The 20,037-nt window shown below is 40.7% G+C and overlaps 1 protein-coding gene across 8 annotated transcripts in view; it reads left to right on the forward strand.

Annotated features, from left to right (window-relative positions):
* LOC130929769 (receptor-type tyrosine-protein phosphatase mu-like) overlaps positions 1-20,037 on the forward strand; it is a 468,571-nt gene that overhangs the window by 185,723 nt on the left and 262,811 nt on the right. For all 8 annotated transcript variants that reach the window (XM_057857249.1, XM_057857247.1, XM_057857248.1 and 5 more), the window contains exon 7: positions 1,810-2,103. In XM_057857249.1, the coding sequence (XP_057713232.1) occupies positions 1,810-2,103 (294 nt within the window). The remainder of the gene's footprint in view (positions 1-1,809; positions 2,104-20,037) is intronic.

Genomic DNA, 20,037 nt, shown 5'->3' on the forward strand with positions numbered 1-20,037 from the left:
TGAAGTGGGATAGTTCCGCTATTGTAATGCGCTTTCACACAATGGCATGTTATTTCATAATTGGATAATTACATTACACACTTGCTTTCACCACAACAAGGCGAAAGAAATGAGATACAGCTTCATACCCTTTGCTTTGCATTGCAGCATCTCCCACCACACAGCACGCCCTTACACATACAGTGGGTCAAATAAATATTTAGTCAACCACAAATTGTGCAAGTTCTCCTACTTGAAAAGATTACAGAGGCCTGTAATTGTCAACATGGGTAAACCTCAACCATGAGATACAGAATGTGGAAACAAAAAAACAGAAAATCACATTGTTTGATTTTTAAAGAATTTACTTCCAAATTAGAGTGGAAAATAAGTATTTGGTCACCTACAAACAAGCAAGATTTCTGGCTGTCAAAGAGGTCGAACTTCTTCTAATGAGGTCTAACGAGGCTCCACTCGTTACCCGTATTAATGGCACCTGTTTTAACTCATTATCGGTACAAAATACACCTGTCCACAACTCAGTCAGTCACACTCCAAACTCCACTATGGCCAAGAACAAAGAGCTGTCGAAGGACACCAGAGACAAAATTGTAGACCTGCACCAGGCTGGGAAGACTGAATCTGCAATAGGTAAAACGCTTGGTGTAAAGAAATCAACTGTGGGTGCAATTATTAGAAAATGGAAGACATACAAGACCACTGATATTCTCCCTCGATCTGGGGCTCCATGCAATATCTCACCCAGTGGCGTCAAAATGATAACAAAAAAGGTAAGCAAAAATCCCAGAACCACACGAGGGGACTTAGTGAATGACCTACAGTGAGCTGTAACCACAGTAACAAAGGCTACTATCAGTAACACAATGCGCCGCCAGGGACTCAAATCCTGCCGTGTCCCCCTGCTGAAGTCAGTACACATCCAGGCCCGTCTGCGGTTCGCTAGAAAGCATTTGGATGATCCAGAAGAAGACTGGGAGAATGTGTTATGGTCAGATGAAACCAAAATAGAACCTTTTGGTAGAAACACAGGTTCTCGTGTTTGGAGGAGAAAGAATACTGAATTGCATCCGAAGAACACCATACCCATTGTGAAGCATGGTGGTGGAAACATCATACTTTGGGGCTGTTTTTCTGCAAAGGGACCAGGACAACTGATCTGTGTAAAGGAAAGAATGAATGGGGCCATGTATCGGGAGATTTTGAGTGAAAATCTCCTTCCATCAGCAAGGGCATTGAAGATGAGACGTGGCTGGGTCTTTTAGCATTACAATGATCCCAGACACACAGCCAGGGCAACACAGGAGTGGCTTCGTAAGAAGCATTTCAAGGTCCTGGAGTGGCCTAGCCAGTCTCCAGATCTCATAGAACATCTATGGAGGGAGTTGAAAGTCCGTGTTGCCCAACGACAGCCCCAAAACATCACTGCTCTAGAGGAGATCTGCATGGCGGAATGGGCCAAAATACCATCAACAGTGTGTGAAAAATAACAATGTATTGAGATGAACTTTTGGTATTGATCAAATACTTATTTTCCACCATGATTTGCAAATAAATTCTTTAAAAATCAAACAATAAGATTTTTTTTTTTTTTCCACATTGTCATTGTTGAGGTTTATCCATGTTGACAAGTACAGGCCTCTCTAATATTTTCAAGTGGGAGAACTTGCACAATTAGTGGTTGACTAAATACTTATTTGCCCCACTGCAATTGCCAGTGTCTGCTCTAGCTCTGATACTACCTGTAACTGTGTTTTCAGCTTGAACATGCTCAGCAGACACCAAACTTAAACCCATCTGTTACCTTTCCAGAGCCTCCAGTGCCAATCGCGCCACCCCAGCTGACAGCCGTGGGCGCAACCTACCTTTGGATTCAGCTTAATGCCAACTCCATCAATGGTGATGGCCCCATCGTGGACCGAGAGGTAGAGTACCGGACTGTGTCGGGCACCATGTACGACCTGCAGCCCGTTGACAAGACCACGCACAAGATTGGACACCTGGACCCCGACACAGAGTATGAGATCAGCGTGCTCCTCACCAGGCCTCTGGAAGGTGGCACTGGTGCACCCGGACCACCACTAAGAGCCCGGACCAGATGTGCTGGTGAGTTTATTCTAATATTACTGCTACTTTGTAGTCATATTAGAACACTTGTGACAAAAGCCACAGTTTTATTACATTCTTAAGTCTAACTACTGAGTAACTAGCTAGATGTGACTGACTACAAACTCCTCCCTATAAGCAATGGCTGATCCCCAATTAAAAAGCAGATTCCCTCCCACACGGCCTTGAATGCCAAACCAAAAACCAAGCAGATGAGGCCGGCTCCCACATGGCGCGACTGAGCGCAGATGGGAGCGAGGTCACTGACGTGATACATGTGGAGTCTGAGCAGGTGTTTGGAGTCAGTGTGGACATAATGCACTGCCACAAAAGAGGTCACAAAGCTGGGACCAAGAAAGAGTCATTCATTTGAGGGTTATCGCAATGCAAATAGTGGGGTGGGCATTGTTGTACCTGAATTAGTTCATATTTTGGGGGAAAGTAAACTAAACTTGGTGAATTTTGGTGTCGTGAACAAGTTCATTCTGGTGCCAATGTGCAGATTTTTGATGATCGTTCATTTTTTCCCAATAGTGCTGGTTTTGCAACTAGTGCCTGAACATGCTATAAACAAGGCTTGATTTCTAAGCTATTGCCGAATAGGTTTGTCACTAAAGTCACTCAAATGCGAGCTAGGTGAAAAAAAATAAATAAAAAAATCAGCTTCATGAGATTAGATAACCGCAGTAGTAAATCCTCATTGTCAATTTGATGTAGGTTAAATGTGCAGCTCTAGTTTGAACATTAAGGGCACTTTCACACTAGACCAGTGGTTCTTAACCTTGCTAAAGGTACCGAACCCCACAAGTTTCACATCTGGATTCACCAAACCCATCAGAATTAGATAATAAAGCACTTTTTTGTCAAATTCAAAATCAATATATCCAAGCTAGCAAGCTAATAATTAGGCAAATTCTCATTGATAATTCTCATTTTGACAGCATGTTTTATAAACAGGTCAAAATTTGAGACCACACTGCTCATTGGTCTGTTGTATTCCCTCATACCAAGTGTAAGTCAACCTTCCACTGAGCAAACCAGTGCCTCCTCCCGTCAGATCGAGGACTATCAGTTAAAAAAAATGGATTAAGCCTGTAAATTGGGAGGAACCCAGTCCAAAATCGGGTGTAAAAAGCCACAATGCTTTAATTAGCATATGAAAATAGGGCTCTGTGTTTCTTTACCTTCGCCGAACCCCCTTAGACCTAACTAAACCGAACCCCTGGGTTTCGATCAAACACAGGTAAAGACCCACTGCACTAGACCAAGAGGCCCAGGGTGCGGTTAGAGAGCTAACTCGCAGCAACACTTGCAAATGAGTTGTTAAAAAGGTTCAGCATTCACACCGCGCCAGCAGAATTTTCCGAGTAGCATCACGTGGACAAAAGGCGCACTCAATGATTGGACAAATAGAAGAGGAAATACCTCCCTCCTGGGATGGAGCGTCACAGCGTGGTGCTTTGACACCGCACGTAATGTAGCATTACATAGCAAGTCGCCACTCGGCCAGCGGCAGGGTCGCTCCCTCCTGACTCAATGCCAAGCAAACTGGAGTATACGTATAAACATTGCATTGAGGCAAATTAAACCACGAAAGGGAACCCCGTGGTACCCCAAGTCACACAGACCCGCGATCGCTCTCACTTTCGTGACTTTTTGGACTGTCAAATTGTCGCCACTCCCAGGAGAGCGAGAATAACGAAACAGCTGCCCCGAGCGGCTCCGCCACTGTCACTCTCACACGGTACTTTCAGCAACAGCTTGCAAAACACAACCACAGTAGAACCCGATTCCGTGTATGAAATGCAACTGCTTAGCACAGCACAACAACATTTGGCCATGGCTCAGATCCACGCTGTGATGCTGCACTTAAAGTAGCAAAAGCAGACCCTGCTCCGGTTGCATTCACAAGTGAAGCAGAGTGCGCTTAAAGCGGACCAAGACCCACGATTTTTGAGAGGACCAGCGTTTGTTTGTTTGTTTGGTCTGAACTAAAGGTCGAATGTGCGTTCATATTTTCAAAACGAAGCGTACTATGTGAGAAAAAGAACTCTGGTCGGTTTCAAACTGGCCAAACAGTACAAGTGTGAAAGCGCCTACAATTTCTAGTCAGTTTATTTTTTATTTACCTATTAGATTATATCTCAACTTTATGTAAATTGGGAATTGTATTGAGCTAGCACCATAAGTGTAAATACTGGTCTACATCATCACTCAGTTTGTACTCTGATGTTTTATGAGATGTTCTTATTTATTTCCTTTTTAGGTTAAACGCCAATGTACAGTGGGGCAAATAAGTATTTAGTCAACCACCAATTGTGCAAGTTCTCCTACTTGAAAAGATTAGAGAGGCCTGTAATTGTTAACATGGGTAAACCTCAACCATGAGAGAATGTGGGAAAAAAAACAGAATATCACATTGTTTGATTTTTAAAGAATTAATTTCCAAATTAGAGTGGAAAATAAGTATTTGGTCACCAACAAACAAAGATTTCTGGCTGTCAAAGAGGTCTAACTTCTTCTAACGAGGTCTAACGAGGCTCCACTCGTTACCTGTATTAATGGCACCTGTTTTAACTCATTATCGGTATAAAAGACACCTGTCCACAACCTCAGTCGATCACACTCCAAACTCCACGATGGCCAAGACCAAAGAGCTGTCGAAGGACACCAGAGACAAAATTGCAGACCTGCTGGGAAGACTGAATCTGCAATAGGTAAAACGCTTGGTGTAAAGAAATCAACTATGGGAGCAATTATTAGAAAATGGAAGACATACAAGACCACTGATAATCTCCCTCGATCTAGGGCTCCATGCAAGATCTCACCCCGTGGTGTCAAAATGATAACAAGAACGGTGAGCAAAAATCTCAGAACCACGCAGGGGGGGACCTAGTGAATGACCTACAGAGAGCTGGGACTGCAGTAACAAAGGCTACTATCAGTAACACAATACGCAGTCAGGGACTCAAATCCCGCACTGCCAGACGTGTCCCCCAGCTGAAGAAAGTACACGTCCAGGCCCGTCTGCGGTTCACTAGAGAGCATTTGGATGATCCAGAAGAGGACTGGGAGAATGTGTAATGGTCAGATGAAACCAAAATAGAACTTTTTGGTAGAAACACAGGTTCTCGTGTTTGGAGGAGAAAGAATACTGAATTGCATCCGAAGAACACCATACCCACTGTGAAGCGTGGGGCTGTTTTTCTGAAAAGGGGCCAGGACGACTTATCTGTGTAATGGAAAGAATGAATGTGGCCATGTATCGAGAGATTTTGAGTGAAAATCTCCTTCCATCAGCAAGGGCATTGAAGATGAGACGTGGCTGGGTCTTTCAGCATGACAATGATCACAAACACACAGCCAGGGCAACAAAGGAGCGGCTTCGTAAGAAGCAATTCAAAGTCCTGGAGTGGCCTAGCCAGTCTCCAGATCTCAACCCCATAGAAAATCTGTGGTGGGAGTGGAAAGTCCATGTTGCCCAACGACAGCCTCAAAACATCACTGCTCTAGAGCAGCTCTGCATAGAGGAATGGGCCAAAACATCAGCAAGCTTGTGAAGAGTTACAGAAAATGTTTTGCCAAGTACTGAGATGAACTTTTGGTATTGACCAAATAATTATTTTCCACCATGATTTGCAAATAAATTCTTTAAAAATCAAACAATGTGATTTTCTGTTTTTTTTTTTTTCTTTACACATTCTGTCTGTCATCGTTGAGGTTTACCCATGTTGACAATTACAGGCCTCTCTAATATTTTTAAGTGGGAGAACTTGCACAAATAGTGGTTGACTAAATACTTATTTGCCCCACTGTAGCTAGCTAGTTAGGGTAAGATGCTATCTTAGCAGTCTTATCAGTACCTAGTAAAAAAGTACAGATGACAACAACCCCTTATTTCGACACAAACACCCCGTTCAGTGTAAATCTTCATGTACTGTCATTTCCAAAAAGAATCCACCCTGTCAGGAAGCGTAAATCAAAGTGAAGCACTTTGCGAAACGCTCACCGCCGCCCCACTCAGGAGACGCGTGAAATCCAAGATAAAGCTTTTACGGGAGGGGCTGAAAACGGCGAATAAATCGCGTCTCGGCTGGCGTGTTTGGGGAGATGTTATGAGCGACTCGAGACGACTGAATGAGCGCTTCCGAGCGAGCGAGGGGAGCGCAACATCCATAATTTAGCAAAAAGGATGGAGGGAGTGGGAGGAGCGGTAAAAAAATATCAGTGAGAAAAATTATAGCAGATAGCGCATGAATAATTAAAGGCGGTGAATAGAAAACATTTAAAGACCTTGAGAAGCACTTCTGTTTGAATTTATAAACACGAGGAGAGAGATTGCTGAGCAGTGGCACTAATTTAATGCTACTTGAGTTCTCCAGAGGCTCCCAAGTGGAGGTGACAAACAGCCGCCGTGATGATTGTTAGCATGCGGCTATCAGCGAGGCCGCTTTGCAAATGAGCCGGTAAGAATGTTTTTCTTACTCGACAACAGATTTGGAATGGAAAATCTAATGTGCTTGTATGCCAGTGGCTGGTCGAAGTGAGTGCTGGTAAAGAATTGGACACAAGCACATCTGTAGTCAGAAGTTTAAAATTCGCATGAATATACTTCAAAAGTCTTTGTAACGACAGGATTCTGAACTGAAATGAATTCCTTTTACGGAACTTGTCAATTGCGTATTGGTAGTTATCCATGGAAATTTCATGTTTTGCATAAAAAGTTGACACTTTGCGACTCGGAAAACCGTCAAAAGTTCAGATTTTCCAATCTTTAGAATGTGTTTATTGATGAGAATTTCTCAGATCAAAAAACACGTGTTTTCCTCAGTTTTATTTAATTTAATGACCCAATATGCTTTTTTATTGATGATTACAGATTTTTAAAAAGTTGTGTAGGCATTCCAATATGATTTGTAATGTCTAATGTCACAAAATTATATGTAACATTTAGTGCTGCAACTATTAATCGATTAACTTGAGTAATTTGAGTACTAAAAAAAGTTTTGAATCAAATTTTGCCGCTTTGAGTATTTGTTTAATTAGAGTGGCGTTACCATGGTTCGTTTTGAAAGTGTTTGCATTTAGGTTTAATGATTTGGGTGTATACACTGCCCTCTGGTGGCAACAGTGAATATGACATTTAACATGGCTGAATCCAGCTGCTTTTTGTTAAGACCAACATAACCTAAGTTTTTGTTTGAGCTAATATGTTTTTTTATGCATTCTTAATTTAGTTTTGAGGTATACAGTGGGGCAAATAAGTATATAGTCAACCACCAATTGTGCAAGTTCTCCTACTTGAAAAGATTAGAGAGGCCTGTAATTATCAACATAGGTAAACCTCAACCATGAGAGACAGAATGTGGAAAAAACAAAAACAGAAAATCATTCATTGTTTGATTTTTAAAGAATTTATTTGCAAATTAGAGTGGAAAATAAGTATTTGGTCACCTACAAACAAGCAAGATTTCTGGCTGTCATAGAGGTCTAACTTCTAACGAGGTCTAACGAGGCTCCACTCGTTACCTGTATTAATGGCACCTGTTTTAACTCTTTATTGGTATAAAAGACACCTGTCCACAATCTCAGTTAGTCACACTCCAAACTCCACTATGGCCATGACCAAAGAGCTGTCGAAGGACACCAGAGACAAAGACATTAGAAAATGGAAGACATACAAGACCACTGGTAATCTCCCTCGATCTGGGGCTCCGTGCAAGATCTCACCCCGTGGTGTCAAAATGATAACAAGAACTGTGAGTAAAAATCCCAGAACCACACGGGGGGACCTAGTGAATGATCTACAGAGAGCTGGGACCACAATAACAAAGGCTACTATCAGTACACAATGCGCCGCCAGGGACTCAAATCCTGCACTGCCAGATGTGTCCCCCTGCTGAAGCCAGTACACGTCCAGGCCCGTCTGCGGTTCGCTATAGAGCATTTGGATGATGCAGAGGAGGACTGGGAGAATGTGTTATGGTCAGATTAATCCAATATAGAACTTTTTTGGTAGAAACACAGGTTCTCGTGTTTGGAGGAGAAAGAATACTGAATTGCATCAGAAGAACACCATACCCACTGTGGAGCATGGGGGTGGAAACATCATGCTTTGGGGCTGTTTTTCTGCAAAGCCACCAGGACGGCTAATCTGTGTAAAGGAAAGAATGAATGGGGCCATGTATCGAGAGATTTTGAGTGAAAATCTCCTTCCATCAGCAAGGGCATTGAAGATGAGACGTGGCTGGGTCTTTCAGCATGACAGTGATCCCAAACACCCAGCCAGGGCAACAAAGGAGTGGCTTCGTAAGAAGCATTTCAAGGTCCTGGAGTGGCCTAGCCAGTCTCCAGATCTCAACCCCATAGAAAATCTGTGGAGGGAGATGAAAATGTTCGTGTTGCCCAACAACAGCTCCAAAATATCACTGCTCTAGACGAGATCTGGATGGAGGAATGGGCCAAAATACCAGCAACAGTGTGTGAAAAGCTTGTGAAGAGTTACAGAAAACATTTGGCCTCCGTTTTTGCCAACAAAGTGCACATAATTGAGTATTGAGATGAACTTTTGGTATTGACCAAGTACTTATTTTTCACCATGATTTGCAAATAAATTCTTTTTAAAAAATCAAACAATGTGATCTTCGTTTTTTTCCCCCACATTCAGTTTCTCATGGTTGAGGTTTACTCATGTTGACAATTTGAGATCTCTCTAATATTTTCAAGTGGGAGAACTTAGTGGCACAATTTGTGGTTGACTAAATACTTATTTGCCCCACTGTATTTAGCTGTTTCTTTTGTGGGAATATGTGTATGAACGATTTGTTAAGAGCATCGTAAAAACACGTTAGCAATTTATAGCATTTAAGCTTGCGGATGCAGTGCAATGCGATGCAAGTTAGCCAATTGTTTTTTTGTTGTACTTATTTATTATTTATTTATTTTTAACGTTTTTTGCGGTTAAGCCCAGATATTTTTTATTTTTAAATTGCAATTCTGTATAGTTTGAAGAAACACTCGGGAATTTTATTTTGTCTTCACATTTAATGCCATTTTGAAAGTGCAATCTTAGCAAAGCCTTATTTCAATCTCCTAAAATTTATTCTGCAACCTATACAAACGTCTCCCAAAAAACTGCCAAAAGTTCACAATCTGCTTGTAAATGTTTCCGGACTCCAAATTGTAGACAACACCAGATCTTTATCCATTTCTGCCTTAAAGAAGACAGATGACGTGGTGTCTGAAGATGAGGCAAACAACAATAACGAAGAGCCTATACTGTCTGGTCTCCAGCTGCACTCGTTTGAAGAAGCGTCCTTGAGCGGTGTGCAAATCGTCTTTTCGCTGAACCGACATTATAGCAGAACAGAACACCTTTCTACTTCCAACTAGCTGTGATAATATTTTTTTTTTAAATACTTTTTATTGTTGTCCTCCCACAGAACTCAATTTCATGTTTTTTTTTTTTTTCCCCAGGGCCAACAAATCCCAAGGGTCTTTTCACTCATTTTCCCCGTACTGTTACATAATTGCTCGCTATTGTATGTGACTGCCGATGCTTTGCGTTGAAGAGGCTTTTCTTTCACAGGAGCGTTAATTAGACATGTCTCACTGGGCAAACAACAAGGAAATAGATGAAGTCCATCTTTTCAACCTGTACATAGGAAGGTCATCATGTTGTCGCTTTCTCTGGTCTGAATCAGTTGATGAGTATTAAAACAACTTCAATCGTTTTTCACATGGAAAAAGAGCCCAAGTGAAGCAAAATGTCTTACAATACACCACTTATAACCTATGTATTTGCTTGCATTAATCTACTTTAAATGGAAACAAGTGATCTAATGTGTGTGGGAAAATAGCGCTAAAATTTGTTGATCATTTCAGGATTCGCTATTGGTGATGTTTATTTTAGGAGTCTCACAGCCCCAACCTCAAATTCACTCAAAGGTGCCTCCTGGAAAGTTTGGTGATAAATTAGTACTGTCAAATTTATCACGTTAATTTATTTTTAAAATTAATCACGTTAAAATATTTGACGAATTTAACGCATGCGCCGAATGACCCGCTCATGCATTGCCTCAAACAGATTACAATGGTGCCGTTTTTACACAATGAGAGCAAAGAGGCAGAGAAAGGCGAGTGGACACAGGTGTTCATTGGAACGCGCCGTTTATTGGCATAAGCTTCGGCAACTCCTTCAAAACAAATATAAGTATCATTTAGTGAAAGCACAACAGAAATAATATTCCTATCGCTCAAAAAAAAAAAAAAATAATGTTCACAAAGAGAAGAGTGCTCAATGCAAAAGAACTGGCATTCCCAATCAAAATAGCTGTGCAAAATACACATAAAACTTACTCAGACTTTGGTCAAACTCTATTCAAACATTTCGTTTAGCTTAATAAATACACTGGATGGCAATATTTAGTCACAATATACAAACTATCAGAGGTCTCGTACACTGTGAAGACAGCACTCAAATGACCGTGGATGGACCAGTAAACAGGGAACTACAGCGTCAGTCGAGGGACAAAACACACTCATTGGCTTGATTTCTAAGTAATTTAAAACTCGCCATTGACACCTTGAGGTGTATTTCAATCACTACCTTACATAGTTAAAGACACTGCGGAAGAACAGCAGGGAGCCCAGGCCGTGTGACGTCAACGCTCTGCTACATCAACAATGGCGAGCTACTAGTTAATTTTTTGATTGAAAATTTTTCCAAATTTTATTAAAACGAAAACATTAAGAGGGGTTTTAATACAAAATTACTATAACTTGTAATAACATGTATCTTTTAAGAACTACAAGTCTTTCAATCCGTCTATCCGTATATCCGTCCTATCTTTCCATTCCAACAATAATTTGCAGAAAAATATGGCACTGACCAATAATAACATTTTGGACCAAAAAAAATCCCCAAATCTATTGTCAAAATTTTTAATATTGATGTCCCATTGACAACCAAACATGGTCAACCAACCGTTTTGAAGCTTGGTAATATTTATCCAACTTGTTAGGATAAAGATTCAACAGAAAACAATAAGACTGAATAGTTTTATGTTTGATAATTTAACACAAACGGCAGCTATGGTCTTAGGCATTTTTGGTCTTTACACATACGATGGTCAAAGCAGGTTATATACCTTGTAGTAATAGTGAAAATATTAGGGCTGTCAAACGGTTAAAATTTTTAATCGAGTTAATCACAGCTTCAAAATTAATTAATCGTAATTAATCACAATTCAAACCATCTATAAAATATGCCATATTTTTCTGTAAATTATTGTTGGAATGGAAAGATAAGACACAAGACGGATATATACATTCAACATACTGTACATAAGTACTGTATTTGTTGATTATAACTATAAATCAACAAGATGGCATTAACATTAACATTCTGTTAAAGTGATCCATGGATAGAAAGATGAAGAAATGTTAGGGCAAGTTATAGAAATTTTATATTAAAACCCCTCTTAATGTTTTCGTTTTTAATCAAATTTGTTAAATTTTCAATCAAAAAATAGTAGCTATTTAGCTAGTAGTAGCTAGTTGTATAACTACTAGCTCGGCATTGTTGATGTCAATTTTCACACAATTCTCATGGTGCTGATACCCATAAAATCAGTCGCACCCAAGTGCCAGCAGAGGGCGACAAAACACAAAAAAACCCCCACAAATAACAAGTGGACATCACACTGTGCTGTCATTTTAATCTGTTTGAGCGGGGCATGTGCGTTAATTGCGTCAAATATTTTAACTCGACTAATTAAAATGATTAATTACTGCCCGTTAACGCGATAATTTTAAAAACCCAAGAAAATATATATAAATATATATACAGTATATCATCTAACATAAAAAGGGTTTAGAGGATATCTTTGTGAGGTGAGGTATTGTACCTATTACCTTATCAAAAGTATATACATGAAATCAAGCTTCTCGAACACACACATCTACACTCACCGGCCACTTTATTTGGTACACCATGCTAGTAACGGGTTGGACCCCCTTTTGCCTTCAGAACTGCCTCAATTCTTCGTGGCATAGATTCAACATGGTGCTGGAAGCATTCCTCAGAGAGTTTGGTCCATATTGACATGATGGCATCACAAAGTTGGTGCAGATTTGTCGGCTGCACATCCATGATGCGAATCTCCCGTTCCACCACATCCCAAAGATGCTCTATTGGATTGAGATCTGGTGACTGTGGAGGCCATTTGAGTACAGTGAACTCATTGTCATGTTCAATAAACCAGTCTGAGATGATTCCAGCTTTATGACATGGCGCATTATCCTGCTGAAAGTAGCTATCAGAAGTTGGGTACATTATGGTCATAAAGGGATGGACATGGTCAGCAACAATACTCAGGTAAGCTGTGGCGTTCCAACGATGCTCAATTGGTACCAAGGGGCCCAAAGAGTGCGAAGAAAATATTCCCCACACCATTACACCACCACCACCAGCCTGAACCGTTGATACAGGGCAGGATGGAGCCATGCTTTCATGTTGTTGACGCCAAATTCTGACCCTACCATCCGAATGTCGCAGCAGAAATCGAGACTCATCAGACCAGGCAACGTTTTTCCAATGTTGTATTGTCCAATTTCAATGAGCTTGTGCAAATTGTAGCCTCAGATTCCTGTTCTTAGCTGAAAGGAATGGCACCCGTCGTGGTCTTCTGCTGCTGTAGCCCATCTGCCTCAAAGTTCGTAGTAACGGGTGGTTATTTGAGTCACTGTTGCCTTTCCATCAGCTCGAACCAGTCTGGCCATTCTCCTCTGACCTCTGGCATTAACAAGGCATTTACGTCCACAGAACTGCCGCTCACTGGATATTTTTTCTTTTTCGTACCATTCTCTGTAAACCCTAGAAATGGTTGTGGGTGAAAATCCCAGGAGATCAGCAGTTTCTGAAATACTCAGACCAGCCCTTCTGGCACCAACAACCATGTCACGTTCAAAGTCACTCAAATCACCTTTATTCCCCATATTGATGCTAAGTTTGAACTGAAGGAGATTGTCTTAAACCATGTCTACATGCCTAAATTCACTGAGTTGCCGCCATGTGATTGGCTGATTGGAAATTAAGTGTTAACGAGCAGTTGGACAGGTGTACGTAATAAAGTGGCCGGTAAGTGTATATTCAAATTGAAAAGATTGGTAGTGTAGAAAAAAATCCAATATAAACATTGAAAAAAAGTGTTTTCAAAAATATTGACAATAAACTAGTTCAGTTAAAATTTTCAGGCATTTCACTCAGTTTTCCGCTTGAACAGGACACATAGCGAGACTACGTCACACAGCCCAGTCTCCGATGTTTGCGCAGTGTTGTCACCCTTCACTTGCTGAAGCGCCGACTCAGCCGATGCGAACAACAAATCCGGCTCCTCCTCTACCTTGAGTTGATGAAATAATGCATTACTTTGCGCTAAATTTAGTTTTCGATTCATTCCGAACGTTTCAAAGTCGCTCGCTCAATCCAACCGGCTGTTGCTTCCTCCCCTGGCGCCTTGCTCTGCAATTTATTAAAAATGTTCACATTTTGTCCGTCCTTCTTAACCCTTTATCACCGAACGTGTCGGCAGCGACGCGATTACGCATGTCGTCTTTGAAGCTTCGTCACGCTGTAATTACGTCACCCACGTGCCGCTGGTTGGTCTCATTTGAAAGTGCGGAAGTTGATGTCCACACCAGTTTTTATTTGAAGTCAATCGACCACGAAAAACGGGAGATAATGTCATTTGAGTTTTCTAGTTTTATGTCACTCATAAATATGCATTAAAACGCTGCATGGACCATGTATCTATCTCCATATTTCCATCATTTCTTGTCCTTTTTCAAAACCGAAAGCAGCACAAAAGACTAGATATCCCAACAGCCGTTGTGATGTCAAGAAGGACGAACCGAATGTGGACATTTTTTATAAATTTCCGAGCGAGGCGCCAACTTAGGAAAAGGAGACAATTTCGGCACAACACCGGTTGGTTTGAGCGAGCGACTTTGAAACGTGCAGAATGAAACTAAAACTAAATTTAGCGCAAGCTAATGCATTATTTCATAAACTCAAGGAGGAAGATGAGCCGTATTTGTCGTTGTTTTCCTGGGATGAGTCGGCGTCTCGGCAAGTAGAAGTGACAGGCTGACAGCAGCGCGCAAAGTCCGCAAACGGCTGTGTGACGTTGTGTGTGACGCAGCTCCCTGACCTGTTCATGCAGAAGCTTTATTGAGTTCACAAAAAAAAAAAAAAAAAAAAGAAAACTTTATTGGGTCGTATGCCAGAAAAATTTGAATTGAACTGAACTACTTGTCAATATTTTTGAAAATACTTTTTTTCAATGTTATATATATTTTTACTTCACTATAATCTTTTCAATTTTTATAAAGATGAGTGTTCGAGAAGCTTGATTGCATGTACCTATATACTTTAGATAAGGTGATGGGTATAATACCTAAATTCACAAAGAGATATCCTCCAAATCCTTTTTGTTAGATGATATATATATTTTTTTTCTCACTATTTTGCACTGTATATAACCCGTTTTGACCATAGTATGTGTAAAGGCCAAAAACGCCTATGACCATATTTGCTGTTTGTGTTGAATTGTCAAACATAAAAACTATTCAATCTTATTTTTTTCTATTGAATGTTTATCCTAACAAGTAAAATAAATATTATCAAGCTTCAAAACGGTTGGTCGAGCATGTTTGGTTGTCAATGGGACATCAACATTACAAATTTTGAAAAAATATTTTGGGATTTTTTTTGTCTTTTTGGGTCCAAAATGTGGATTATAATTGGTCAGTGAACAAAACAACAGTTTGGACATGAAGCTCAAGGTGTCCTTAAAAAAGGGACCCAACTTGGCAGTTGTGAACAATTTTTTCTTTGAAATATAAAGGCAACATCAAATGCATGCAAATTCGGCCAAAATAGGCTTAGGTGTTAAAGGGTTAACCTCAAATTGGCTCCTGGGATATGTAGTCTATTGTGGTTCTTTCGGTTTTGAAAAAGGACAAGAAATGATGGCAATATGGACATAAACACGCGGTCCATGCAGCGTTTTAATGCTTATTTATGAGGGCAAAAAACTATAAAACTCAAATGTACCATTAGTACCATCGCTTGGCCCACAAGTAAATGCAAAAAAATTCTCTTGTCACACGTATCTCAAGGCAGCACTAAATTATACAGCTATTTGTAAGGCTTTACTCTCCACTACTGGGACTCGATAATACAACTCCACTACAGTTGTTAAAAGTTTTATACGCCCCTTCGCTCGGGGCTGCAAGTGGTTTTCTCCGTGTGACTACTGCCCTCGACAGTGTTGCCGAAAAGTGTTAGTTACCACCCCGGGTGCTACTCTGCCTGCGCCACTGCCTGATCGTTGAGAGAGGGAGCTTGTTAAATTTGGCACGAAAATGGAAGTGAGAGTGCCATTGCTAAATTCTGAAAAATGGAGATATTTCGAAAATGCTAGCAAGCTGTGAGATCCGTGAGCTACGTGAGGATGATAACAAGAATAAAATGTTTGTACAAACACTTTAAAGCCGACTACGCTTTCAAGCGAATAGCAGCTGACAACAATGGCACAGGCCCCCGCTTTTGATGTGAAACCTCTCAAGGCCGATGCAGCCTTTCTCTCGAAGTTAATGTTTGATGTCCTCGCCCTCGCGTCCTTTTTTTTTTTTAGTCGTGGAAAACATTGCTCAGTTTGCAAAGCAACAGAAGCGGCCCCACAGATTTTCATTAGCGCTTCCCAGACGAACGAGGGGGAGAGCAAAGAAGTGTCCTGTCCTGTCTGGAGCCGCCGTGATGTATCGCACCCAGCCCTGCCAGTCCTAACCGCTCAATTAGGAGCCGAGGCCTGTCAGGGAGAGAAGCCGGACGAGATCAAGAGCCGCTTCCTCGGCAGCCGGAGTCATCCATCTTGCGCAGTTTGACTGGCGGCCTGGTCGAGAGGGTTCCGGGGAGGGCGTTACGGGTTGGGGCCATTCATCCCAATCTGTCCCGACTAAACATGAATAATCTCGTGACCTTCAGCTCCTGCGAGAAGGCAACAAAATCTCATTTTGTTCGGCATTTGTTTGGACACCAAAATAGTGTTGCAGCTTGTTTAAAAATGACGAGGCGGTGTATGTAATTCCACCTTGGTGTAGCATGGAAAGTCAGCTGGGTAGTTTGTAAAGTGTCATCGAAGCAGTGATTCCCCGTGTTGGGCACGTTACTTTAAAAAAAAAGTAATGAGTTATAGTTACTCACTACTTCTTCCAAAAAGTAACTGAGTTAGTAACTGAATTACTCTATAGTAGGGGTGTCAAACGATTAAAATTTTTAATCGAGCTTCAAAATTAATTAATCGCAATTAATCGCAATTCAAACCATCTATGAACTATGCCATATTTTTCTGTAAATTATTGTTGGAATGGAAAGATAAGACACAAGATGGATATATATATTCAACATACGGTATATAAGTACTGTATTTCTTAAGTATAACAATAAATCAACAAGATGGCATTACCATTATTAACATTCTGTTAAAGCGATCCATGGATAGAAAGACTTGTAGTTCTTAAAAGATAAATGTTAATACAAGTTATAGAAATTTTATATTAAAACCCCTCTTCATGTTTTTGTTTTAATAAAATTTGTAAAATTTTCAATCAAAAAATAAACTAATTGCCCGCCATTGTTGATGTCAATAATTACTTACACAATGCTCATGGGTGCTGAAGCCTATAAAATCAGTCACACCCAAGCGCCAGCAGAGGGCGCCAAAACTCTAAAAAACACAACAAGTACACATTTAACTGTGCTGTCATTTTAATCTGTTTGAGCGGGGAATTTGTACGTTAATTGCGTCAAATATTTTATTGTGATTAATTAAAAAAAATAATTACCGCCCGTTAACGCATTAATTTTGACAGCCGTACTCTATAGTAAAGGTAACTAGTTACCAGGGAAAGTAATTATTTCCGTTATGTTAAAAAGTTGGTGTATGTCAAATAATTTGAACTTTTCTGAGCAGTATTCGAGTCAGTTGAATAGAGATGAACAGAGAGGTAGTTGTGTTATAGAACCTTGTAATATTTATTGCACCTCACCAGCAACAGATTTATCCTACAATTGAAGTGCAACAAAAATAAACAGTAAACAATATAATAAAATGCCAATCAGCAGTAAACAGTATAAAGTGAGTTTAATCAAGTAAATCTCTCACAACCTGAGACAGCTGGTCAAGTAGACATAGCCTACTGTACTTCAAGTATTTTGACTTGAAATAGTGTTATTATCTCCACCTCGTAAAGGACAAATGTTCCTCTGAATGCTCTGCCATCACATCTCTCTGCATCTGTTTTGCGTGTGTGTGCTTGCCTCACGCGCTGTTCCGGTTCTTTTGTGAAAACACAGGCTCTGATTGGCTTACCATGACACATGACTCTAGGGCTGCAGCTATCGAATATTTTAGTAATCGAGTAATCGACTGTAAATTCTATCGATTAATCGAATAATCGGATAAAACATTTTTTTTTAGGTAAAAGCAATTATAAATATACATGAGAAAAAAAGACATTTAATCCAATATTGAACCATTTTCAGTCAATCAATGTCTTTATTTTCGACGTACATTGTTGAAAACAGCCAACAATTGCATCTCAGATGTGAAAAATCCACTGCTTTCACTCAAAAAACTTCTAGATCTTATAAAAAAACAACAACATATTTCTGACTTAAAAATGTAATTGTGCTTGATAACACACATCACTTGAAAGCTACGTGTTTTTCCCACGTGTTTCAATTCAATTTCCATTTGTGTCAAGCTATTTTTAAGTTCTAGTTAAGTTTTAAGTTAGTCTAAACTGTAAGTACTGATAGGATTTTGAGTTTTTGCAGTGTTCAAAATAAATGTATGATACCTGCTGTATTGGAGCACATTAGGGACCAGTGCTACTTGTTTTATTCAGCAATGACTACTGAGCTAAAACTGACAGTTAGCTCTATTATGTTTTAATTTTACACCCTCATCACTCTACAGTGCTGTGTTTTTACAGATTAGATAAAGCCTGTATGTAAGACACGTTAGCAACGCATCGACAGTGGTCATAACCAATAGAAACCTAGCCCTCCGAAGGGCTAACGTTACGTGAGCGAGTGACAGTAACGTTATATTTCTCAGCACTGAGAAGTTTACTAACGCTGCCCAGACGCGGCCGAGTCTGTCATTTTGCATCTAGTTCTAAATGCATGCTATATCTATGAGACGCCTCGGACATTAGCTGCAACCACACTAGCATCATGCGGGCGTAGTTTTTAGCAACGTCGGCGTAGTTTGTAGCGGCTGTCGGCTGCAGTAAGTTGGTTTTTTTAAAAATTATTTTATTGCTTCTTCTTCTACGCACGTGACGTCAACGGGTTGTCCCGCATTAAAAGTAGTCCGGGCAAAACGTGATGCTTAGAGCTGGCAAAATTAAACGATTCCTCGAGGTGAATAAAATTACTCGGATCAGTTTTTAAACTCAAGTTGCTCGAGTATTCGTTTCAGCTCTACATTACTCTAACCCTCAGCCAATCAAAATCACTTTCATCGCATCTATCCAGGTGGTGCATTCAGGTAGCCTCGTCCCCCTACTCCTCCCGTCACCCTCAAAGTGTCTGCCGTGGTCAAGATGGAAGCAGCATTCTTGCTGGCTCACAGTGGGGGATGGGAACGAGGCTAGCATTCAGGTGTAGCAAACACAGAAATGTTAGCAAGCTTTGGAAAGCATTGTCTAATTGAATTAGCAGGGACAAACAGCCTGGAGTCACAAGAAGTACGTCTGTAATATTCTGATACAGAATTATCCGAGGCACCCTAAAGTCCACACGGTGCCAATATCGTTTTGCTCAAATGATGCGGGAGTGAGTTAGAGACACGGCCTGCTGAGAGCCTTATGTTTGTGTTAATGTTGAACTTATATGTGCTATTGAAGAAACGGAGTGCCAGCACGTCCCGTGTGGTATATCTTTGCGAAGAAAAAGCACAAAATAAAACACGTGCGCTATTCTCGAACCTTAACCGTGCGTTCAGGTTCAAGTCTTGGATGACAAATAAACAGAGCAGAGTAGACTCGCTACGCCTGGTAGTTTCTTCATTTTATTCAGAGTAAGTAACGCACCGTCAGTAACGGTAATTGCGTTGTAACGGCGGAAAAAATAATTAGATTACCCCGTTACTGAAAAAATAACGCCGTTATGTAACTGTGTTATTTATAACGGCGTTATTCCCAACGCTGGTGATTCCAACTACTGTGCCTGGGAGATGATCAAGTTTGCTGCAGGGAATTGAACAGTTTCATTTGATTTTTCACAAAAAAGTACATAGTGCGATATGTTCCCTGTGTGAAATGACAAGTCACCTGCATCGTGACAAATCAAGACATGTATTGAGGTCTATTTCTATTGTTTTGAAGAAAGACGATGAGCCATCTATTCCCACCTTCACAGCTTTGTCGGGGGCTCATCAGACAGCTCAGGTCGGTCCGGTGCCTCATTTTGTACTTTCAATTCTATCCCCCAACACCTCCAACAACCTCAGTCAGGGTGGCAGCGTCATTTATCAACAGGCCTATAAAGAAGGACTTGATGGAGTGAGGAGCAGCCAGCACCATTCAATAAATCCTGGTGATTATCCACGCCCCCAAGGTGTACCGCCTAGCCTGTGTGTGTATATGGATATTGTATATAGGTGTGTGTGTGGGGTAGGGGGGCATGGGTGCAACCTCCCCCCTCTCCTGAGCATTTGTCTTTGACTTGGTAATGGATGTCGAGGCTGATGTAGAAGCAGCCCAGGACAACGTGCGCTGCCTTTCTAAATGCCATCTGTTATAAGACGTGCGCACCTGTCAAACTGAAGGCTTGCACTTGTTGCCTTTGATATCAACACA

This window comes from Corythoichthys intestinalis, chromosome 14 (genome assembly GCF_030265065.1).
Source record: "Corythoichthys intestinalis isolate RoL2023-P3 chromosome 14, ASM3026506v1, whole genome shotgun sequence".
Classification (NCBI taxonomy): domain Eukaryota; kingdom Metazoa; phylum Chordata; class Actinopteri; order Syngnathiformes; family Syngnathidae; genus Corythoichthys; species Corythoichthys intestinalis.